Source organism: Colias eurytheme, chromosome 10 (assembly GCF_061535395.1).
Source record: "Colias eurytheme isolate Ceu_HAF_F1 chromosome 10, ilColEury1 Martin Lab GWU primary, whole genome shotgun sequence".
In the NCBI taxonomy this organism is placed as follows: Eukaryota; Metazoa; Arthropoda; class Insecta; order Lepidoptera; family Pieridae; genus Colias; species Colias eurytheme.
Genome location: NC_142989.1, coordinates 1653225 through 1671089, shown reverse-complemented (window position 1 = coordinate 1671089; position 17865 = coordinate 1653225). Strand labels below are relative to the sequence as shown.

General features: G+C 32.4%; 2 protein-coding genes across 2 annotated transcripts; both read right to left on the bottom strand.

The window, feature by feature from the left end:
- Nucleotides 1-6264: 6264 nt before the first annotated feature.
- Nucleotides 6265-8982, bottom strand: twr (signal peptidase complex catalytic subunit SEC11 homolog C twr). Its single transcript, XM_090106322.1, has 4 exons — nucleotides 8798-8982; nucleotides 8453-8712; nucleotides 7483-7660; nucleotides 6265-6420 (listed from the first exon to the last, which is right to left on the bottom strand). The coding sequence occupies exons 1-4, from the start codon at nucleotides 8843-8845 to the stop codon at nucleotides 6370-6372; spliced, it is 537 nt and encodes a 178-aa protein (XP_089962448.1). The 5' UTR covers nucleotides 8846-8982; the 3' UTR covers nucleotides 6265-6369.
- A 956-nt stretch (nucleotides 8983-9938) lies between these two features.
- Nucleotides 9939-17052, bottom strand: Uba3 (Ubiquitin-like activating enzyme 3). Its single transcript, XM_090106273.1, has 6 exons — nucleotides 16431-17052; nucleotides 15917-16077; nucleotides 15473-15641; nucleotides 14397-14646; nucleotides 10428-10647; nucleotides 9939-10213 (listed from the first exon to the last, which is right to left on the bottom strand). Exons 1-6 carry the CDS (start codon nucleotides 16766-16768, stop codon nucleotides 9996-9998), a joined length of 1356 nt encoding a protein of 451 aa, XP_089962399.1. The 5' UTR covers nucleotides 16769-17052; the 3' UTR covers nucleotides 9939-9995.
- Nucleotides 17053-17865: the final 813 nt, after the last annotated feature.

Here is a 17865-nt window from a genome sequence, read left to right as displayed (position 1 = left end):
GGGAGTCATTTAGGTTTTCTATTTCGCATAATACCACGATGCCAGTATTTTCGGTCACGCTACCTCGCCTTCCCACTTCAGTAATTTTGTGAGCAATCACATGCATTTGATTGTTTTGGTGTATAATTTGGGAAATCATAACTAATCCAATCTTTTACTATTCTATAATTTATGAAAAAAGAGGCGATGCGACGTCGCTGTATAAAACATAGTTATATTAAAATAAAAATTTACATTTGTGTCATGTAGATACAAGTACAATGTAGATATATTGCAAATGTACTTCAAATAATTATTAATTAATTAAAAGGTAATTAACGAAACACAAATTGTGTAATATAAAACATTAAATTATACATATAAAATAACTCAGAAATTTTTAAAGTCGCGTAAACAAGAAAATAGGGTACAGATTATGTAAAACTATATCTACTGTTTTACTTTATTTGTATCTGTGTTTTATTAATGCATGCATATAAAACAAGGTAGGTATATAAAGAACATAATTCAAAAGATTACGAATATAATCTATTAAAAAATTAAAAAAAAATGACACTATATTTAAGATCTTAAAGACAACATTATGACAAAAGATAGTGATTTATGCAATATAAACTTTGTACGAGAATAGTTATTATCACCATATGGCATTAAACTAAGTGCTCTATGAAGCCTGCAAGCGTAACAAGAAGTAGAAATACCTAATTAATTTGTAACATCAACTCTACACATTTAATATGAGTTTAGCAACATGCACGCGCGCTCTTTGCCGCTTTCACATGAGACGATTCAATTAACATTTTAGATATCATATTATGGAACATTAAAAAAAACAACGATACATTATGATTCCGGTAAAAGTTTTGATCCATCTCTTTGTTATTGAAAAATAAAGAAAAGAAAAACTCATATTTACAAATAATTTAGAAGCATACTCACTACTACTAGTAAACTATTTGTTATATATCTGGGATTACTGTCTTATGGATTCATGTTATAAAAATTTCATAAATAATAAAATTGAGAAAACGTACCTAATTTCTACGAAGTGCTACGCCGTAGCTTATTCACATCATGAAGAGAAAATACTTGCTCATAAATAACAATAAACACATAACCGTTGCAAAATAAATTTTACACAACGCGTACATTTTCACAAAGAAATGTTAAATCTAAGCTGGATAATATAACTCCTTGGCAAAGAATATCGCGAACTCTCATGTCTGTCGTGTGTTGCAAAGTAATAAAAATGCAGCCGTTTTAAACGCTCATGTGAAACACCGGCTAAAGCAGTCACTTTGAAACACTGCTTAAGCACTGATGTCGCTTTAAGAGTTGTTTCACTTTAAAGTCGCGCTGCTCGGAGATAACACTTGTAGTTAATTATCTCGTCGTTACACCTTCTTCTAGAATGTGATCACAAAATCACTACTCTATAAGACGAGCGTTATAGTTATAGTTAGTTATATATTCTTTATTGCACACAAATTTTTAATTTTACAATACAAGGATATCAGAAGCAATTGGCGGCTTTATTGCTAAACAGCAATTTCTTCCAAGCAACCAGTACCAAGCATGAAATATACAGTTGCAAATATGGGAAGATAGTGTACACATAAAGCAAATAAATTAATACAAAAACATTCAAATCAAAATAAACAAAAAAAAACAAACAATATCAAAAACACTAAAAATAAAACACAAAAAGAAAAACAGCACAGAAAATTAGCAGCTTACTTCTTAGCTAAGACTCTTGTAAGATATTGTCTACAATCTACGAGATATTAATTAAATTTTTATCTCTAGTCTTAATCTCACCACTCACAAAGCAATTAGTATACACACAGCCGAAATAATTACAAAGAAGGGTAAATTTAATAACATTATGATAAATAGTAAGCAGTCACCCATTAAAATTGCAAATTTTAATTTAAACGGGATCATCTGCTAATGAAAGAGAATTAATGTATAATAGAGCGGCCTACGCAGCAACAATGTACAACAGCTACAAAGCTCCCACTTAAACATTTACAGCAAAACGAATGTAGATCGTTAGTGCCCTCATTATTCTCTAATAGAAGGAACATAAACGAGCACCCATAGCGATTAGTTAACCGTCGAGACATACTTAATGAGATAGTAAAATAGCGGCCATGACGCCTCTTATGCGAAACGAGTGACCGACCGCAGTCTAATTAAGCCATCTTTTATATCACTTCATTATAAGGATGCAACCCTTATATACCTTTTACCACAACGGTGGCAACAGTCGATTTAATAACACCGTTTTAAAGGATCGTCTTAATATCAATTCCCGCCCTTTTCGTATTTATTTCCCAAGTTACGACTTGTTAACTTTATAAAAGTCCCCATGGGAAATATGCTTTCTTGTTGTGAATTTGTTTCTTGACCAGCCATGCGAGAGTTCTGTACTTTTATATTCCACAGCGTGTCACTTATAAAAAATTTACTTTTCTAAACTTCAACAGTTCACTTTTAACCGCGGGTGCGGTGTCATGATATTATCTATTTTTATGACATCATTATCGGCAGACTGAATTGTATGAATTTTCCTAGTAAGCCCAAATTTTATTATTAGCCACATGTCAATCAGAGAGTTCAAAATTGACTCACATAACAACTCACATTTGCTTAAGTATATAATCAGATCATTTCATTCGGCTATAATATTGTTAAAAGTTATTATAACTCGGTACAATAACACTAAAGCGAAAGCGTAGGTACCCGGATAGCCGGTCCCTGGACGGAAGTCATATTCATAAACAAATGCAACGGAAGTTTGGCAGGAAAGTTTTTGTGTATTTATGGCACCGGGCGGAGCCAAGCTGTGCTGTGTTCCTATCAATACGAGTTTTTGGCAAACGACACCAGAGTTTAACTCTCTTTATTGTAATGGTTTATGAATTGTAGGAACGTATCGGAATATCGCCTTACCGCGAATAGCTGGGAATTTTAAATTTTTATTGACGGTAAATGGAAGGGAATATTTAGAAACTAAAAATCCTCTCGTAGTATTTTATTATCTTATAACGAAATAAAACACCCTCCCACCTAAGCCTCACACATACAATTTTTGTGGTACCTACCTAATAATATAATTTTCAAAACCGAAAGTACCTAAGCCTAAGTAAAATTCTACCTTATTCATCCTCAAAATCTTTCTAATACATAATATATTCTTAGTGAAACGTCGAAAAAAGATTGACAATAGGATTCCCAAAGGATTGAACGAAACAAGGTACGATATGCCACATCTACATAAATTTCCACTTATTATTATCACGAAAAGGTTTAAAAAAACGGCAATGTGGCAGTGAAATCCCAATGGTGTGTTTATTGTTCACCAATATAATGTCTCGCAGCCAATAAATACTAAAATGCATTAGTTTATAGTTTACACAAAATAATTGATGAATATGGATTGTAGACACGCATAGTCCATTCCAAAATTCGAAAATCTTATAAAAATTTCATTTCCATACGAATTAAATATCAGACTGAGTTCAAACTGTATTTGATAAATATCTGATGACCATAATTAAGAAAATTGTACTATCGAAAAATCCTTTAACAAAACAAAATACAGAGCTATGTTTACCCACGCTCTACCTAGCAATTTAAATCGGAATATCTTGTTTTATAGGAAAATGCTTGCTTTCTTTCATGAATAATAAATTAACGAGTGATAACATTGTATTAAGTTTCAAACCTACCAAGGTCTGTCTGATTTGGAGCATAAATTATTATTATGATTCAAATAAAACGGCCGTCCTATTTTTTGTAACATGTCATGTTGTGCGACATTAAGAAACAATTACTGATATGTTTATTGTATATTATGGTATATTACTGGGTTCGAAACAATTTATGATTTATTAAAGTATTGTATGACGATTTTGCAAAAAGAAAAACTGTTTTATCCGTGGTTGTCAACCTCCGTACCCACTTTATGTGTGCAGCCCGCGGCAAAGTTAATAATTTAAATACAAAACAGATTTTCCGTTGGAAATATCCCGATCGTTATTTCCGGACATATCAAGATTGTCAATTAACTGTACGGACAGGAACGTAAGAAATATTATCTATCGAAATATAGTTATTATATAGGTAAAGTAGTCAGGGATCAAATTAGGTAGTAAAAACTTGTAACATTTTATTCATAATTAATTAACCAAAAGCGAAAAAGGAGACAGCGAAATATATTATGATTTAATATTGCGTTATTCAGAAATTATATCAATACCAGACTATAAACGTAAATAGATTCTTATTTTAATGGAAATGTCATAAAAACGGTCATAGAAAAAATTAGAAGATCAGATTCATTTAACAATTTAACCTAATTCGTACCACAGAAATTATTAAAATGGCAATTACCTTCTAGTGTACAAAATATGTGTGAGAATTATGTATATTATCAAATATCGATGTATCATGTAAGAATGTTACGATGGTAGGTAGCAGGTAGATATTCTATTCACAATGTGTCTACTTTTGAAGACAATCAGTCTGACATCCAAAAAGGTGATTTTATCGGCAGACGTGTGTAAAAACTACAGTAAAAGAGAACTTTTTTATGACTACTTGCACGTTTAAGCATAAACTCGTAAAAAGTTTTACTTAATACCACTGAATGCGCTAAAATACTAAACAAAAGTTTAGAGCATTAATAAATCTATATTCCCGTCGTATTTAAAGATTTTACGACACCTCCAAATGAAAAAATATATGTATTCCTTTTGTTAAGGCAAAAATAATAATAATTTGTCAAGAGAGCAAGCTTTTTCAGTAATTTACCACGAATATGGCAATAGAAATACCTATTCATATTGAAAATATGTATAGAAAAAAAACTTAATTTTAAATACATAATTAAATAACATAGAAAACGTATTTTTTTAAGTTGGTATGTACAACATGAGCGACATCTATGAACAATAATTTTAGAGAAGTTCCTTCCTGAATATCTTCCGGAGCATTTTTATTCATAGTCCGTAAGTATATTTCGTCGTTTCCACACTGAAATCAGCATACAGATGTCGTGCGTATAAGTTTGATTAAAGTCGGACTTATAATCTAGTTCAAATAATAATTAGAAACTGCTTTCCGGTGGTCAGTCTAGTCGAATGAATAAATGTTTGTGTTTACTTATTTCAAAGTATGTATAAAATAAAAACATTTATAGACATAGAATAAAAGTATCGCGCTTTGGTATCGCGTTCAGAAAACTTATTTTCGCTTCGATAGTAAATTAAATTTAAATTACAAATATTAACTATAGTCTCCGATTCCTTGTTGGTTTAATGCTCTAAGGATTCCCTTTTCAGTCAGCAGCTATTTTTGACCGATTTTGATAAAACATAGCTAAAAACGATCAATTAATCCACCTTTCAAATAATAATATAACAAAATTAAAATCCGTTCATCCGTTTGGGACCCAAGATACAAGAGACAGACACACCACACACACTACGAATCTACGATCAGCATAATAGTTTGATTTTTAAAATGAAATTTCTTAAGGCGCGTTGAGAGTAAAATTTCAAGGTCGCGTCATGGCAATACCGTCACGTCATGCAGTAAGACGACGATTTTGTTATCTTTGAATCTTACCAAAAATGTCCACTTCTGACATAATTATGTACTCAGCTCACACGCTCTTTTTATTATTTTCTTTTAAAGCATTCAAAATGCTTTATACATATATGAGAAACTTATATAATATAGGATAGAAAAAAATCGATCACGAAGCGGGATTCGAACCCTTCTTGTGTCAGTGACACAAGACTTGTTTGTTACGAGATAATTTAATCATTATTTAAATTATTTTTACAGTAATGACTTAAAAATGATAATTTTTTTTTATGATAGAAAATTGGTTGTGTATAAAAGATTTTATGTTTATGTTTACTAGTTTTTTATGTGTATAAGTAGAAATGCTATTGGGCAGTTATAATCATAGGTCTATATAACAGAAATAAATCAATACCATAATGCAAATTGGTGGTGAGACAATATATTTTATTAGATCATAAGTTTTACTTAAAACTACGAGACGTAACTCAATTCTCATTGTTACTTTCAGACTGTACAAAATTTCTAAATTCCCGAAAGTTCAAATATATATTCTCGAAAGTTCCAAATATGTACTAAAAATTTTAAGTATTGTATACTTACAACTAAAAGTTTTAGGGTGACATCCAAAAAAATATATTATATATATCAAGTAAAAAAAAATAGCAGTTACATTAGAGAGAATCACTGTTTAATCAAAAAATTAAATACAGCCACACAGTCAATAGAACATTTTTACAGACTGATTCCACCTTACAGTTAGTTACAATTATATCACTCTCTGTGCACCAAGACGTAAACGGCCAGACAAGCTAAAACAGCAAACTGAAACAAAACATATATATATATATATATATTTGATTAATTTAAATATGTCTTGTTCTTAGAAATATCAAGAATAAATAACATAAAATCTATACTAATATCATAAAGCTGAAGAGTTTGTTTGTTTGAACACGCTAATCTCAGGAACTACTGATCCAATTTGAAAAATTCTTTTGGTGTTAGATAGCCCACTTATCAAGGAAGGCTATAGGCCTAACATCACGCTAAAACCAACAGGAGTGGAGCACTGCGGGTAAAACCGCAGGGCACAGCTAGTATTTAATAAGTGCTGTGTAAAACTTAACAAATAATAAACTAAAAACTTTCTCTAACATAAGTTAAAATTTAGCATGAGTGAAAATCCCAGCTTTTTAAAGTAGGTAATCTTTAATCTGAGTTTACATATTATTCAGATTAAAGATTAGGTTTTTTCTTTATTATTTGTTGGCGAAGAAAGTTCTATCACAATACAAATGATAAAAATTTGTTATTATTTCATGTAATTGTGCATTGTTTCTATCAGTTACTATATTATAATAGTTTACTAATAAACCAATCTAAAATAAATGTTGGCAAAATTCTAATACAAATAAAATAAGCAGTGCAACTTGATTTCCCCTGTGGATGAAGCCACAGGCAAAATTATTTTTATAGCTCATGCATTATCCTGGTGTATGGGTCCGCCTAAAGCAAAGGGGGCGCAAAGTAAGGACTTAGAAAATTTTTGATCCAAAGTGAATTTTTTTTTTTTTGCGCGTCGACGGACCTATTTCTGTGTAGTTTTTTTTTAAGAAACCTAACCTAACCTAACCTAACCTAACGGCTAACCCAACCTAAACCTAACCTACCATCAATCTTTGAGGGCGAATATCTCGGCCATTTTTGATTTTAGAGAAAAGTTGTTCCTATAAAACATGTTTATATTAGCGTAATCTTTACGATAAAACAATAATAAATAGGTGTTATAATGACAACGTCCTGCGCTCCCTTTGCTTTAGTCCAACCCCCATCCAACCTCATAAACTTTCGCATTTATTAGTATGATATACAAACAACACATACCTTAAACTTAGGATATTCGTTCATATATATTGTGACCATTCCGACATAAGGCAGAAAGCCTCTAGCTCGACCCACTACGTCCTTCTTGGTGAGCCAGAGCTGCCCTTGTGCGTACAATCCTCTATCGTCTACACTATTATTATCTCCTTTGGTTAAAAACTTCACAGTGCCGTTGTTTCTGAAATAAGGCATTTGGTTGTAAGTATTTTTTTTTAATAAATGTCATTAATAAATCGAAAGTATGTTGCATCTTTAGTGTAACATTTATTCGTTACTGTACTATATATTTTTATTCTTTAATTAGCAAAATGTTAAAACTTTGTTTAGTGTAAAAATTATTCGTTACTGTACTATATATTTTTATTCTTTACGTTAATTAGCAAAATTATTAAAACTTTGTAAATAATCAATACAATTACATGGATTTTGGATTGAAAAAGTAGGTAAAAAGGACAGAGTTACATTATCACGACCAGGAAACTTGCAACAGATTAAAGAACTAGTAATACTTATGATTGTCAGGTATAAAGTATATATGTGTAGTTAATCAAATAAAGAAATGTGTGTGTTCACTAAGAGTAGAAATAGATCTTCAGAAAACTGTGTATGTAATACATATACTATGTATGTTATGTATGTAACCACTCCTGGCTACGTAGTAAATAAATATCCATAATATATCAAACTTGTAGTGTAGCATAAATTGTATACCTTGTTAAAATTATTCTCTGTTTCACCGCTTGTCTTGTGTGGGGTAAAACCAGAAGAAGTAACAATCTATGTATAAATTAAAACTAAAAAGTTACTTCATATTTAGGAAATAAATTCACTACTATATCATTTTAAATAGACATAATGTTACAATAAAACAACATAATTTACAAATCATAATGTAAAATTAATTGTTGTTGTCATTATTTTATTCATAAGAATATCAGATTAATGTAAATGATATGAACTATTATCTTACTTCTCATGCAGCTTCAGAACCCTGTGAACAATGGGAATATCACGACCCTCAACTTTGAACACGACAATTTCGCCAACGCGTACGGGTTCTTCAGGGTAATTGGTAAGGAATAAGAGATCTCCTCTGTGAAAGGCTGGCTCCATACTGCCAGACAACACAACCACGATCGGACTCTCACTGCCGGTTACTACCATCAAACCTTTCCATATCATTAAGGCAGACGATACTATCATACCAAAACTAAGTACTTGGTAAATGAACTGAAAATAACAAAGAAAATAGTTAAATCGGCCGGTGTGTCAGTCACGTCATCTTATTTTTCCATTTTCAATCAATATATATTACCTGGCGCTTGTTCATGCGCTTCACATCATCAAATAAACTGTCCAACATTTTTACGATTGTGTTATTCAAGTTCTAAAACGTATTTTATTTATAATTATTGGTTATCATAAGAATATTGGCTTTCAAAAGATATTTTGTAGTGAACGACAGCAAGAAGACAAGCACCAGTACCACGTCAGATATAAACTTCAAAACAAAACGTAGTATTCGTAGTGTTGTACCTACATTGTTTAAGCTATCTGTCAAATAAAAAATCGGTTTATGATCAAATAAACAATTATTAATAAATATATCCCATTTTTAATGAATAGAAAGTACTAGAAAGCATTATATTGGCAAATATTTATGAGAATTGAGAATTTAAAAATGTAACTATGCATAATAAGGTACCATAATGATCATAATAGCCTGAGCCCTGAACAGTCCAGGACTGTGATCCTGATCACCGACGTGTATGTATTTAATTATTGTATTCTGAATAGATTTAAATATTTAAACAATATTCAAAATTAGCAATAAGTACATAATATAAATTAAAACGTCATAGTATAAAGAAAGGTAGCGGAAAAATAATTCGGAGAGCGAAATGTGGACGGGATAGCTGCGCATGGGCATAGACTAAGTATATACTTATTACAGAGACGCATGGGTACTGTCGCGCCCATAACACAATATGTCCTTATATGAATCGATGGCTATAAATTTTAAATGGTACAGTTACCCACCACAAAAAACTTTTCGCTACCCAACGATATCATATAGTTGCATCTTCGCCTTTTATATTATATCGTTGTCACTACCCATATTCGACGTGTAGCACCTATCTTACCTACAAAATTATAATATTGTAAAAGAGTGTCCACCGAGCGAACAGAGTCTGTCTGTTCGCGATAAACTAAAAGCTACTGCATCTATTTTCATTCTGTTTTTACGAACAGATAGCACGGTTCTCGAGGGAGGTTTTAGTATTTTATTTATTTATTTAGTTTTAAACAACGAGTGAAACCGCCAACCACAAGCTAGTAGTATACATGGTGTCCCGTAATCAGCATATTATCATAAGCCTACATTTGTCCACTGCTGGACATAGCGTATGCATAACTTTAATTATGTACTTATACAAAAAATTTAAACACTGCCCTTTTAAATATTATTTATTCCAACTTATTAATAATATTACACAAGCAAGCTGTTTTTTTTAACGCGACATATCAACATCATTATTGCTCTCTGCAAATTTCAACTTTATTGTCAATGTGTTAGGGGTTGTAACATCTGCAACCAAAATGTCGGCACCATTGTATAGCCCCAATTCCGTGATTTTCTTCTTTAGATTATCCCTTGTTTTCTCTTCAATGCTCTTTATCGAAGATATGTATAATGTTTTGTTGCGTCCGTTAATGATAGTCGTAATACCTGAAAATAAATTTAATTATATTAATCTATTCATATTTAATGTATCATTAGTTTGCATAAATTATTTTTTTTTTTTATTGTCGATAGGGAAGCGCTTGACCACAATCTCGCCTGATGTTAAGCTGAGATGTGGTCTAAGATGGAACGCGCTTCCCATTATTAATTAATTCTTATTAATCATTAAATTAAAATAATTTACGTAATCTTTACTAACCTGGACTCTTCATCAAGAAGGCATTATCTTCACATAACTTGTTATAAATTGCTTGTAAAGTTGCGTCCGGTTCAATTTCTATAACTCTAGTCGTATTACTGCATGCAACACAGTCTGCACGCTTTTCAGCGTTAAATGTGTATGTGTACACACCTTCAGACATATTCAGAACCATATAATTGTTCATATTCGCACAGCACGATGAGGCTAATTTAAATACCTGAAATGAAAAATTAATGTTAATTAATATAACAATAAACAGTAAAAAAAATTTAATATATACAGTGGTGGACGTTTAATTAGAAACAGGTAACACGATGAAGTAGTCATCAAGTTTATTTAACATTTGTGTATTAAAGTATTAGAGATTAAGCATTATTTCATATGTAATAGAACACCCGTTTATCTAGTTTTATAATAAATTGCTTAATTTTAATCAAGTCTTTTTTTGTAGGAGCTCATAGAGTGCTTGATTTCGTCTTTAACTGTTCGAATTTTAAGATCGTGGTGTAACTGTTGGTTTGTAACATACCAAGGAGCGTTTGTGATTAGTCTAAGCATTTTCGATTGAAACCTTTGCAAAATTTCGATATTGGAGTTGGAAGCAGTTCCCCATAACTGGATCCCATAGGTCCAGATTGGTTTAATGATGCTTTTGTACAAAAGTAATTTGTTTTCCAACGAGAGTTTAGATTTTTTGTTGAGGAGCCAGTACATTTTTCTCAGTTGAATGCCAAGGGCTTTACGTTTAGTAAAAATATGTGTTCTCCATGTGAGTCTGCGATCCAGATAGATGCCAAGGTATTTCGCGCCATCGGCCTGAGGAATAGGTACACCATTGAGAGACACTTGTGAGCACGAGCCGTAACGAGTCGCAAATGTTACCTGTACAGACTTCTTTTCATTGGCTTTAATTCGCCAGGTTGATAACCAATCTGTAATTTTATCAAGACAGACTTGGAGGTTTTCACTAGCTTGTACTGGATTTTCGTGGATCGCTAGGGCTGCAGTGTCGTCAGCAAAAGTTCCAATTACCACGCCATCTGTCATGGGCAAATCTGCTGTAAATAGCAGGTACAGTGTAGGACCGAGTACACTTGAAAAATCCATTGTCTGCGCGTTGGTGGCGTAAGCCTTCGTTCCAGCAGCCACCAGCGAGGAGGGTTCTAGTGGTGGGCCTGGAAACGGGCATCTGCTGGGCGGGACACGCGGTAGAGTCGTAACCGTTCCCGCAGTTCCGTCCAAAGCAGCGCGATGGAACAGAGTGGGGTTTTAGTCGGTAGGAATCCGACATAACCACGGCTCCATCCCCGGGAGCCGGGGGTATCTAAGAAGATTTCCCCACTATAAAAAAAAAAAAAAAAAAAAGGACCGAGTACACTTCCTTGGGGAACTCCGGCGTGAGCTTTGTGAAGGGTCGTAACATATTCTCCTTGCCTTACTTGGTAGTGTCTGTCCTCTAGATAGGACTTGAGAAATATGAAGTGATTAGTTGGTAATTTAGTTTTTATTTTATATAGTAGGCCCTGATGCCAGACTCTATCAAAAGCCTGTGATATGTCAAGAAACACTGCACTGCAGTATTTTTTGGCCTCGTAAGCTTTGTGAATTTTTTCTACCAGTCGGTGAATTTGTTCTGTGGTTCCATGTTTTTGTCTAAATCCGAATTGGTGGTCCGGTATGATTTTGTTTTCTTCTATAACTGAGTTCAACCTTTTCAAGTAAAGAATCTCTATTACTTTGGAAAGAGTAGGAAGCAAACTTATCGGCCTGTAAGACGACACTTCTTCTGGAGCCTTACCAGGTTTCAGGATCAATATGACCTGTGCCACTTTCCATTGCCGTGGGAAAATGCCTCTCGATATTATACAGTTGAACAACTGAGTCAAAAATATTAATGCTGAGTCTGGTAGTTAGTTAAAAAGAAAAAGACTTGATAAACATCCCAATGCTTTGGCCATGGATTTAATGAAAAACGACACAAGATTCCAAAGACTTAAAAGAAAAGCTCCCATAGATTTATAAGAAAAGAAAAAAAAAAAAAAAAAAAGTAATAACGGCTGGCATCACTGGATCGCTCGCCCTACAAGTCTCAATACATTCATAACCAAGTGCTGAATGTTCTATGAACAGATTGCATTTACACATACATAAAAAAAAAAAAAAAAAAAAAAAATTTTAATCAAACGTTAGCTTAAATTAATAAAATCAAACAACTTTAGGTGAAGTCTGATTTCCGCGTATTTTCAGTCTGGACAACAAATTAGAAACAGCATGTTTCGAGTGTTCTAAAGTCAAAACCTATTAAAATGCCGTCAATATTTTTTTCATCTATAAATATTTGCACCGTTTTTTAAACATTCTATCTAAAAGTTTCTGAAAATTAATTTACTTTGCAGCAAAAATGGGTAAAAGTAAGATTCGTGACCCATCAACAAGAAAAATAATTTTAAGTTTACATTCTGACAAAAACTGGAGTTACAGGAAAATTGCAAATCATTTAGAGTGTTCGATAAAAAGATATTCAATGCTATAGTTTATTTCAAAGAGCATGGTACTTCTGATTAAGTGCCTAGAAAAGCTTGACCATGAAAAACTACTGCTCGCGAGGATAGGTAAATTATTCTTTTCGAAAAGATAGATCCATTTAAAGGTTCCAATTCTATTGGGAAATATGTTTTTGCAAACGTGTGAAAATCTCTTACAATCTGAGCCACGACGTTGTAAAGCCGTTGTTGTCTATAAAGATTATAACAATCTAAAAACAACCCCATACTATAATGTTTCCTCCGCCTTGCTTAACTGTTTTTAATTTATTATCTAAGGTATGGTTAACTGGACGATGCGCGTATCTTTTGCCATCAGAATTGATTAAATTAATTTGTTTCGTCCCAAAATAAAACTTTTTCACTGGCGGACTGTTCTCAAACAATATTTCTTAGTAAATGCAAATCGTCGTTCCCTGCATAATAAGAAGCTGTACTTTCCTGGCGTCTCTCACAAACAATTTTGCCTCGACTTACCACCCGAAAACCGATCTCATCGACACATGGCGTGGTTCATCTTCGGAAAAAACTAATTTTATAATAGAATTTGAGCTTTTAAATGGATCCATTTTTGCCAAAAGAATCATTTGCCTATCCTCGCGAGCAGTGATTTTTCATGATCCAGCTTTTCTAGACACTTGATCAGAACTACCATGCTTATTGAAATAGACTGTAACATTGAATATCTTTTTATCGAACACTCTAAATGATTTGCAATTTTCCTGTAACTCCAGCTTTTGTCAAATTGTAAACTTAAAATTATTTTTCTTGTTGATGGGTCACGAATCTTACTTTTACCCATTTTTGCTGCAAAGTAAATTAATTTTAGATAGAATGTTTAAAAAACGGTGCAAATATTTATAGATGAAAAAAATATTGACGGCATTTTAATAGGTTTTGACTTTAGAACACTCGAAACATGCTGTTTCTAATTTGTTGTCCAGACTGAAAATACGCGGAAATCAGACTTCACCTAAAGTTGTTTGATTTTATTAATTTAAGCTAACGTTTGATTAAAATTAGGCAATTTATTATAAAACTAGATAAACAGGTGTTCTATTACATATGAAATAATGCTTAATCTCTAATACTTTAATACACAAATGTTAAATAAACTTGATGACTACTTTATCGTGTTACCTGTTTCTAATTAAACGTCCACCACTGTATATAAAGTTAATTTATTTTGTATGGCAGTAACAAATCACAACAAGAGTAGTGTTCAAATATAATTTAAAATGTATTTATATCCATAAAAATTACACAAATAATTTTCGTCAAATAACTGCAATGAGCAATAGCACAAGATATTGGACGAAAATTAATTTCACCATCACTTTTCACATATATATTGAATATCTACAAGAAAGATTACGAATGTGATTTTACAAATATGAAATAATAATTTTAAAAATATACCGACCTCAGTTGCACAAGAAGCCGCAATCGCCGCATTAGTGCTTGCTACAGCCGGAATAATGTTCTTCAAGACGCCCTGCGTTAATCTATATGTTACGTTTGAGATTCCATGCTTCATCGCTCTTTCTTGAGCCTTTTCGTACACCCAGGCCACATGTTGAGGGTCATCACCATCGAGGGCAGTAGACGCACCCCATGGATTCTCTTTAGCCCACTGAATTACCTTTACATATTCTATACAATGTTCTGGCAACCTATGGAATGAAATTTATTAAATCTAATAAGAAATATTAATGAATAAATAACATTCAATAAGATAAATTTTTAGAAATTTTAAGATTATTAAATGAAAATTTTATTAATTTAAGTAGCATTATAATTATGTAACACATAAAAAACCGGCCAAGTGCGAGTCGGGCTCGCGCACAAAGGGTTCCGTAGCAGCAAATATAATAAATTACAGTTAAATCAACCTATCTCAAAAACTATAAGAGATACTTTGATCAAACCAAAAATCGTTGAAAGAGTTAATTAGCATGCATCACCTCTATTTTTTTTAGAATTTTATACCCCGTAGTTATAAAAATAGAGGGGGGGGGACATACTTTTTACGACTTTGAGAGCTGATATCTCAAAAACCGTTCACTTTAAGAAAAATGTTTTTTAGAAAACTTTATATCATTTTAAAAGACCTTTCCATTGATACCCCACACGGGTATGTACATCGAAAAAAAAAATTTCATCCCTCAGTTACATGTATGGGGGGCCCCACCCCCAATTCTTTTTTTTACTATTTAGTGTCATATTTTTGTAGCGGTTCATACAACACATATTCCCATCAAATTTCATCACTGTAGTACTTATAGTTTCCGAGTAAATCGGCTGTGACAGACGGACAGACGGACAGACGGACAGACGGACATGACGAAACTATAAGGGTTCCGTTTTTGCCATTTTGGCTACGGAACCCTAAAAAAAAGACATTACATAAACGACCATATACACAAATATAACGTAAAGTTAACCTACAAGCTTGCTGAAAACGTTAAGATTTAGTCATTAATACTTAAAAAATCTTACCTAGGAGTATTTGCTATAGTACATAGTGGAAAAGTCTTCTGCGGTGGATATAAATCAAGAGTGCATTCAATACATGCGCTCATTCCTGGTAATATCACTCTCGCATTACCTTTAAACCCTTCTGTGCCTCCATCCACTAAGGGAATTATGCTGCTTTGATCTAAACTTCCTAAAACACATTAGAAAGCATTTTGAATCTTTATTTTTGTAATATTGACAATTTAAAACAAAAATTAGATTATCATGTAAATTATGTTAATTTGAAGATGGATTTTTGTGATGTTATCAATTTTTCATTTAATTTTTTATGTAAAAATCTATATTTCATAGCACTTATACTATGTGTTGCAAATTAAAAAGCCTCCATACATATAAATCTGTTTACATTAAAATATTTTTATCATTCCAATATGAAATTTTCCAATAAGAATAAAATAATATTACTGTCATCATTATACTGAAGCAATGACATCAGCATGCCATTTAACCAACGTCTAGCTACAATAGAGTCAAGTCCACACACAACAATGTGAAATTGGCGGTAGAAACAGTCATCCAGATCTTGTATTGGACAGTGGTGTGCGATGGCTTCACAGCCAGGAACTCTGAAATGATATCCATACTAATATTATAAATGCGAAAGTAACTCTGTCTGTCTGTCTGTTACTGAATCACGTCTAAACTACTGAACCAATTTGCATGAAATTTGATATGGAGATATTTTGATACCCGAGAAAGGACATAATACCTTTTATTGCGAAATATGTACTACGGGCGAAGCCGGGGCAGACCTCTAGTTAATGATATGAGGAGGTATTTTATATGTTATAAATAAAATATATAAGCTAAATTGACTATTCTCTTCATATTTACTCAAATAAGCTCAAATATTAGACTTATATTTTGATCATAGTATGTGAATTTTTAAAAACTCGATTAAATAGTTGCTTCAATATACCTTTTATTTACAAAATCAACAGCACACTTTGCTTTTGACAAACCGATATCATTTTTTCGAAACAAAAATTGTCTATTCAAATTGGACAATTCTATTGTATCCATATCTACAATGTGTATCTTCTTGAAACCCATTAAAGCTAAGTCTTTTAGCAGCTCGCAGCCGAGGCCGCCAGCGCCAACTATAAGGACTTTGCAAGAATTCATTATAAAATCAAGTATTTCAGCTGAAGCTTCAAAATCTGGATGGCAAAAAGGACCAGATCGCTCCAAAACTTTTCTGATGTTATGCCATCGCCTTTGCTGATAATCTGCAGTTTGCATTTCACCTGTAGACATGTTTGCCCGATTGCAAATGTCGATTTAAATAATAATATTGAGAAAATACAAAACACTATAATACACTGTGTAAAGAATTTCACTAAAAGAAAATGTAACTTATTTTAATATTGATCAAAATAGTTGTATTTAACGGGCTTTAGGAGAACCTAAACCTTCTAGCTTAGAAAAGCTTTCTAGATAGTTAGTGATTTATGTTAAACAATAAATTCATATTATACAAATACAATAATAATTATAGACATCCGTGATTCGACGGTAGGGAAAAATCACAAATTCTGACATCTGTCAGGGCCGGCATCAATATGTCATTATTTGCAAGAAAATTATATACTTTGCCACCACAGATCTAGCACTAGTTTGCCACTATAGAAGTCCCACGGTGAAAAGTTGAAAACTATGAACTAAGTTTGACAGAACCGTTAAATTGTAGAAATAGGTCGCTCTCAGTCACTCTACACCACAGCTTTACACATTTACACTTAACCAAAGCTATGCGTTAGCTACTATTATGCTAGTATTCTGTGGCTATGCTTTGAACTCTAGTTTAAACTAGACAAAATATGGGACACTGTTCTGTGTATGGGACTAATGAAATGAAGGATTACATTGAAACATTGTTTAAATAAATGTGTCTAGAGTAGACTCTAATTGAGTCATTTTACATTTCCCATCTCTGTTTTGAATTCTTTGGATTTGCATTCAATATTATTGGCAACAGGAAGGCAACAGGGCACAGGTAGCGATAGCGCCACCTATCCGGGACTCCTTTCATGGCGCACTCTCTATTACTATTTTTGAAGAATCTCAAAGTCTAATTATTGATAGAAATACAAAAGTTCAATAAATTATATTTCATATAAAAAGCATTTATTAGAATCATGCTATCTTCAAAGTAAATAATTGTTAAATATCCACCAGTTACCACTATTACCATAGAATAATTATTCATACAATATTTTTAAATGTTTCTTCGTAATAATAAGGCTATATTAAGTTTTTGAAGCAGAATATAATGTATTTTAAATAGGTGGAATGATATATGTTTGTTTATATTTACAAACATTGCTTTTTATCGTTTTACAAAAGAAATTAAT

Bases quoted from the DNA above. Each gene is read 5' to 3' on its own strand.
- twr (XM_090106322.1), bottom strand. From the start codon at position 8,845: ATGTTGGACAGTTTATTTGATGATGTGAAGCGCATGAACAAGCGCCAG. The intron at 8,713-8,797 runs GTAATATATATT...TGTTATTTTCAG, and splicing joins AGCGCATGAACAAGCGCCAG to TTCATTTACCAAGTACTTAG. The intron at 6,421-7,482 runs GTATGTGTTGTT...GTTTTGTTTCAG, and splicing joins ACGAATATCCTAAGTTTAAG to TTTGCTGTTTTAGCTTGTCT.
- Uba3 (XM_090106273.1), bottom strand. From the start codon at position 16,768: ATGTCTACAGGTGAAATGCAAACTGCAGATTATCAGCAAAGGCGATGG. The intron at 16,078-16,430 runs GTATATTGAAGC...ATATCATTTCAG, and splicing joins GTTGATTTTGTAAATAAAAG to AGTTCCTGGCTGTGAAGCCA. The intron at 14,647-15,472 runs GTAAGATTTTTT...TTCATTCCATAG, and splicing joins ACTATAGCAAATACTCCTAG to GTTGCCAGAACATTGTATAG.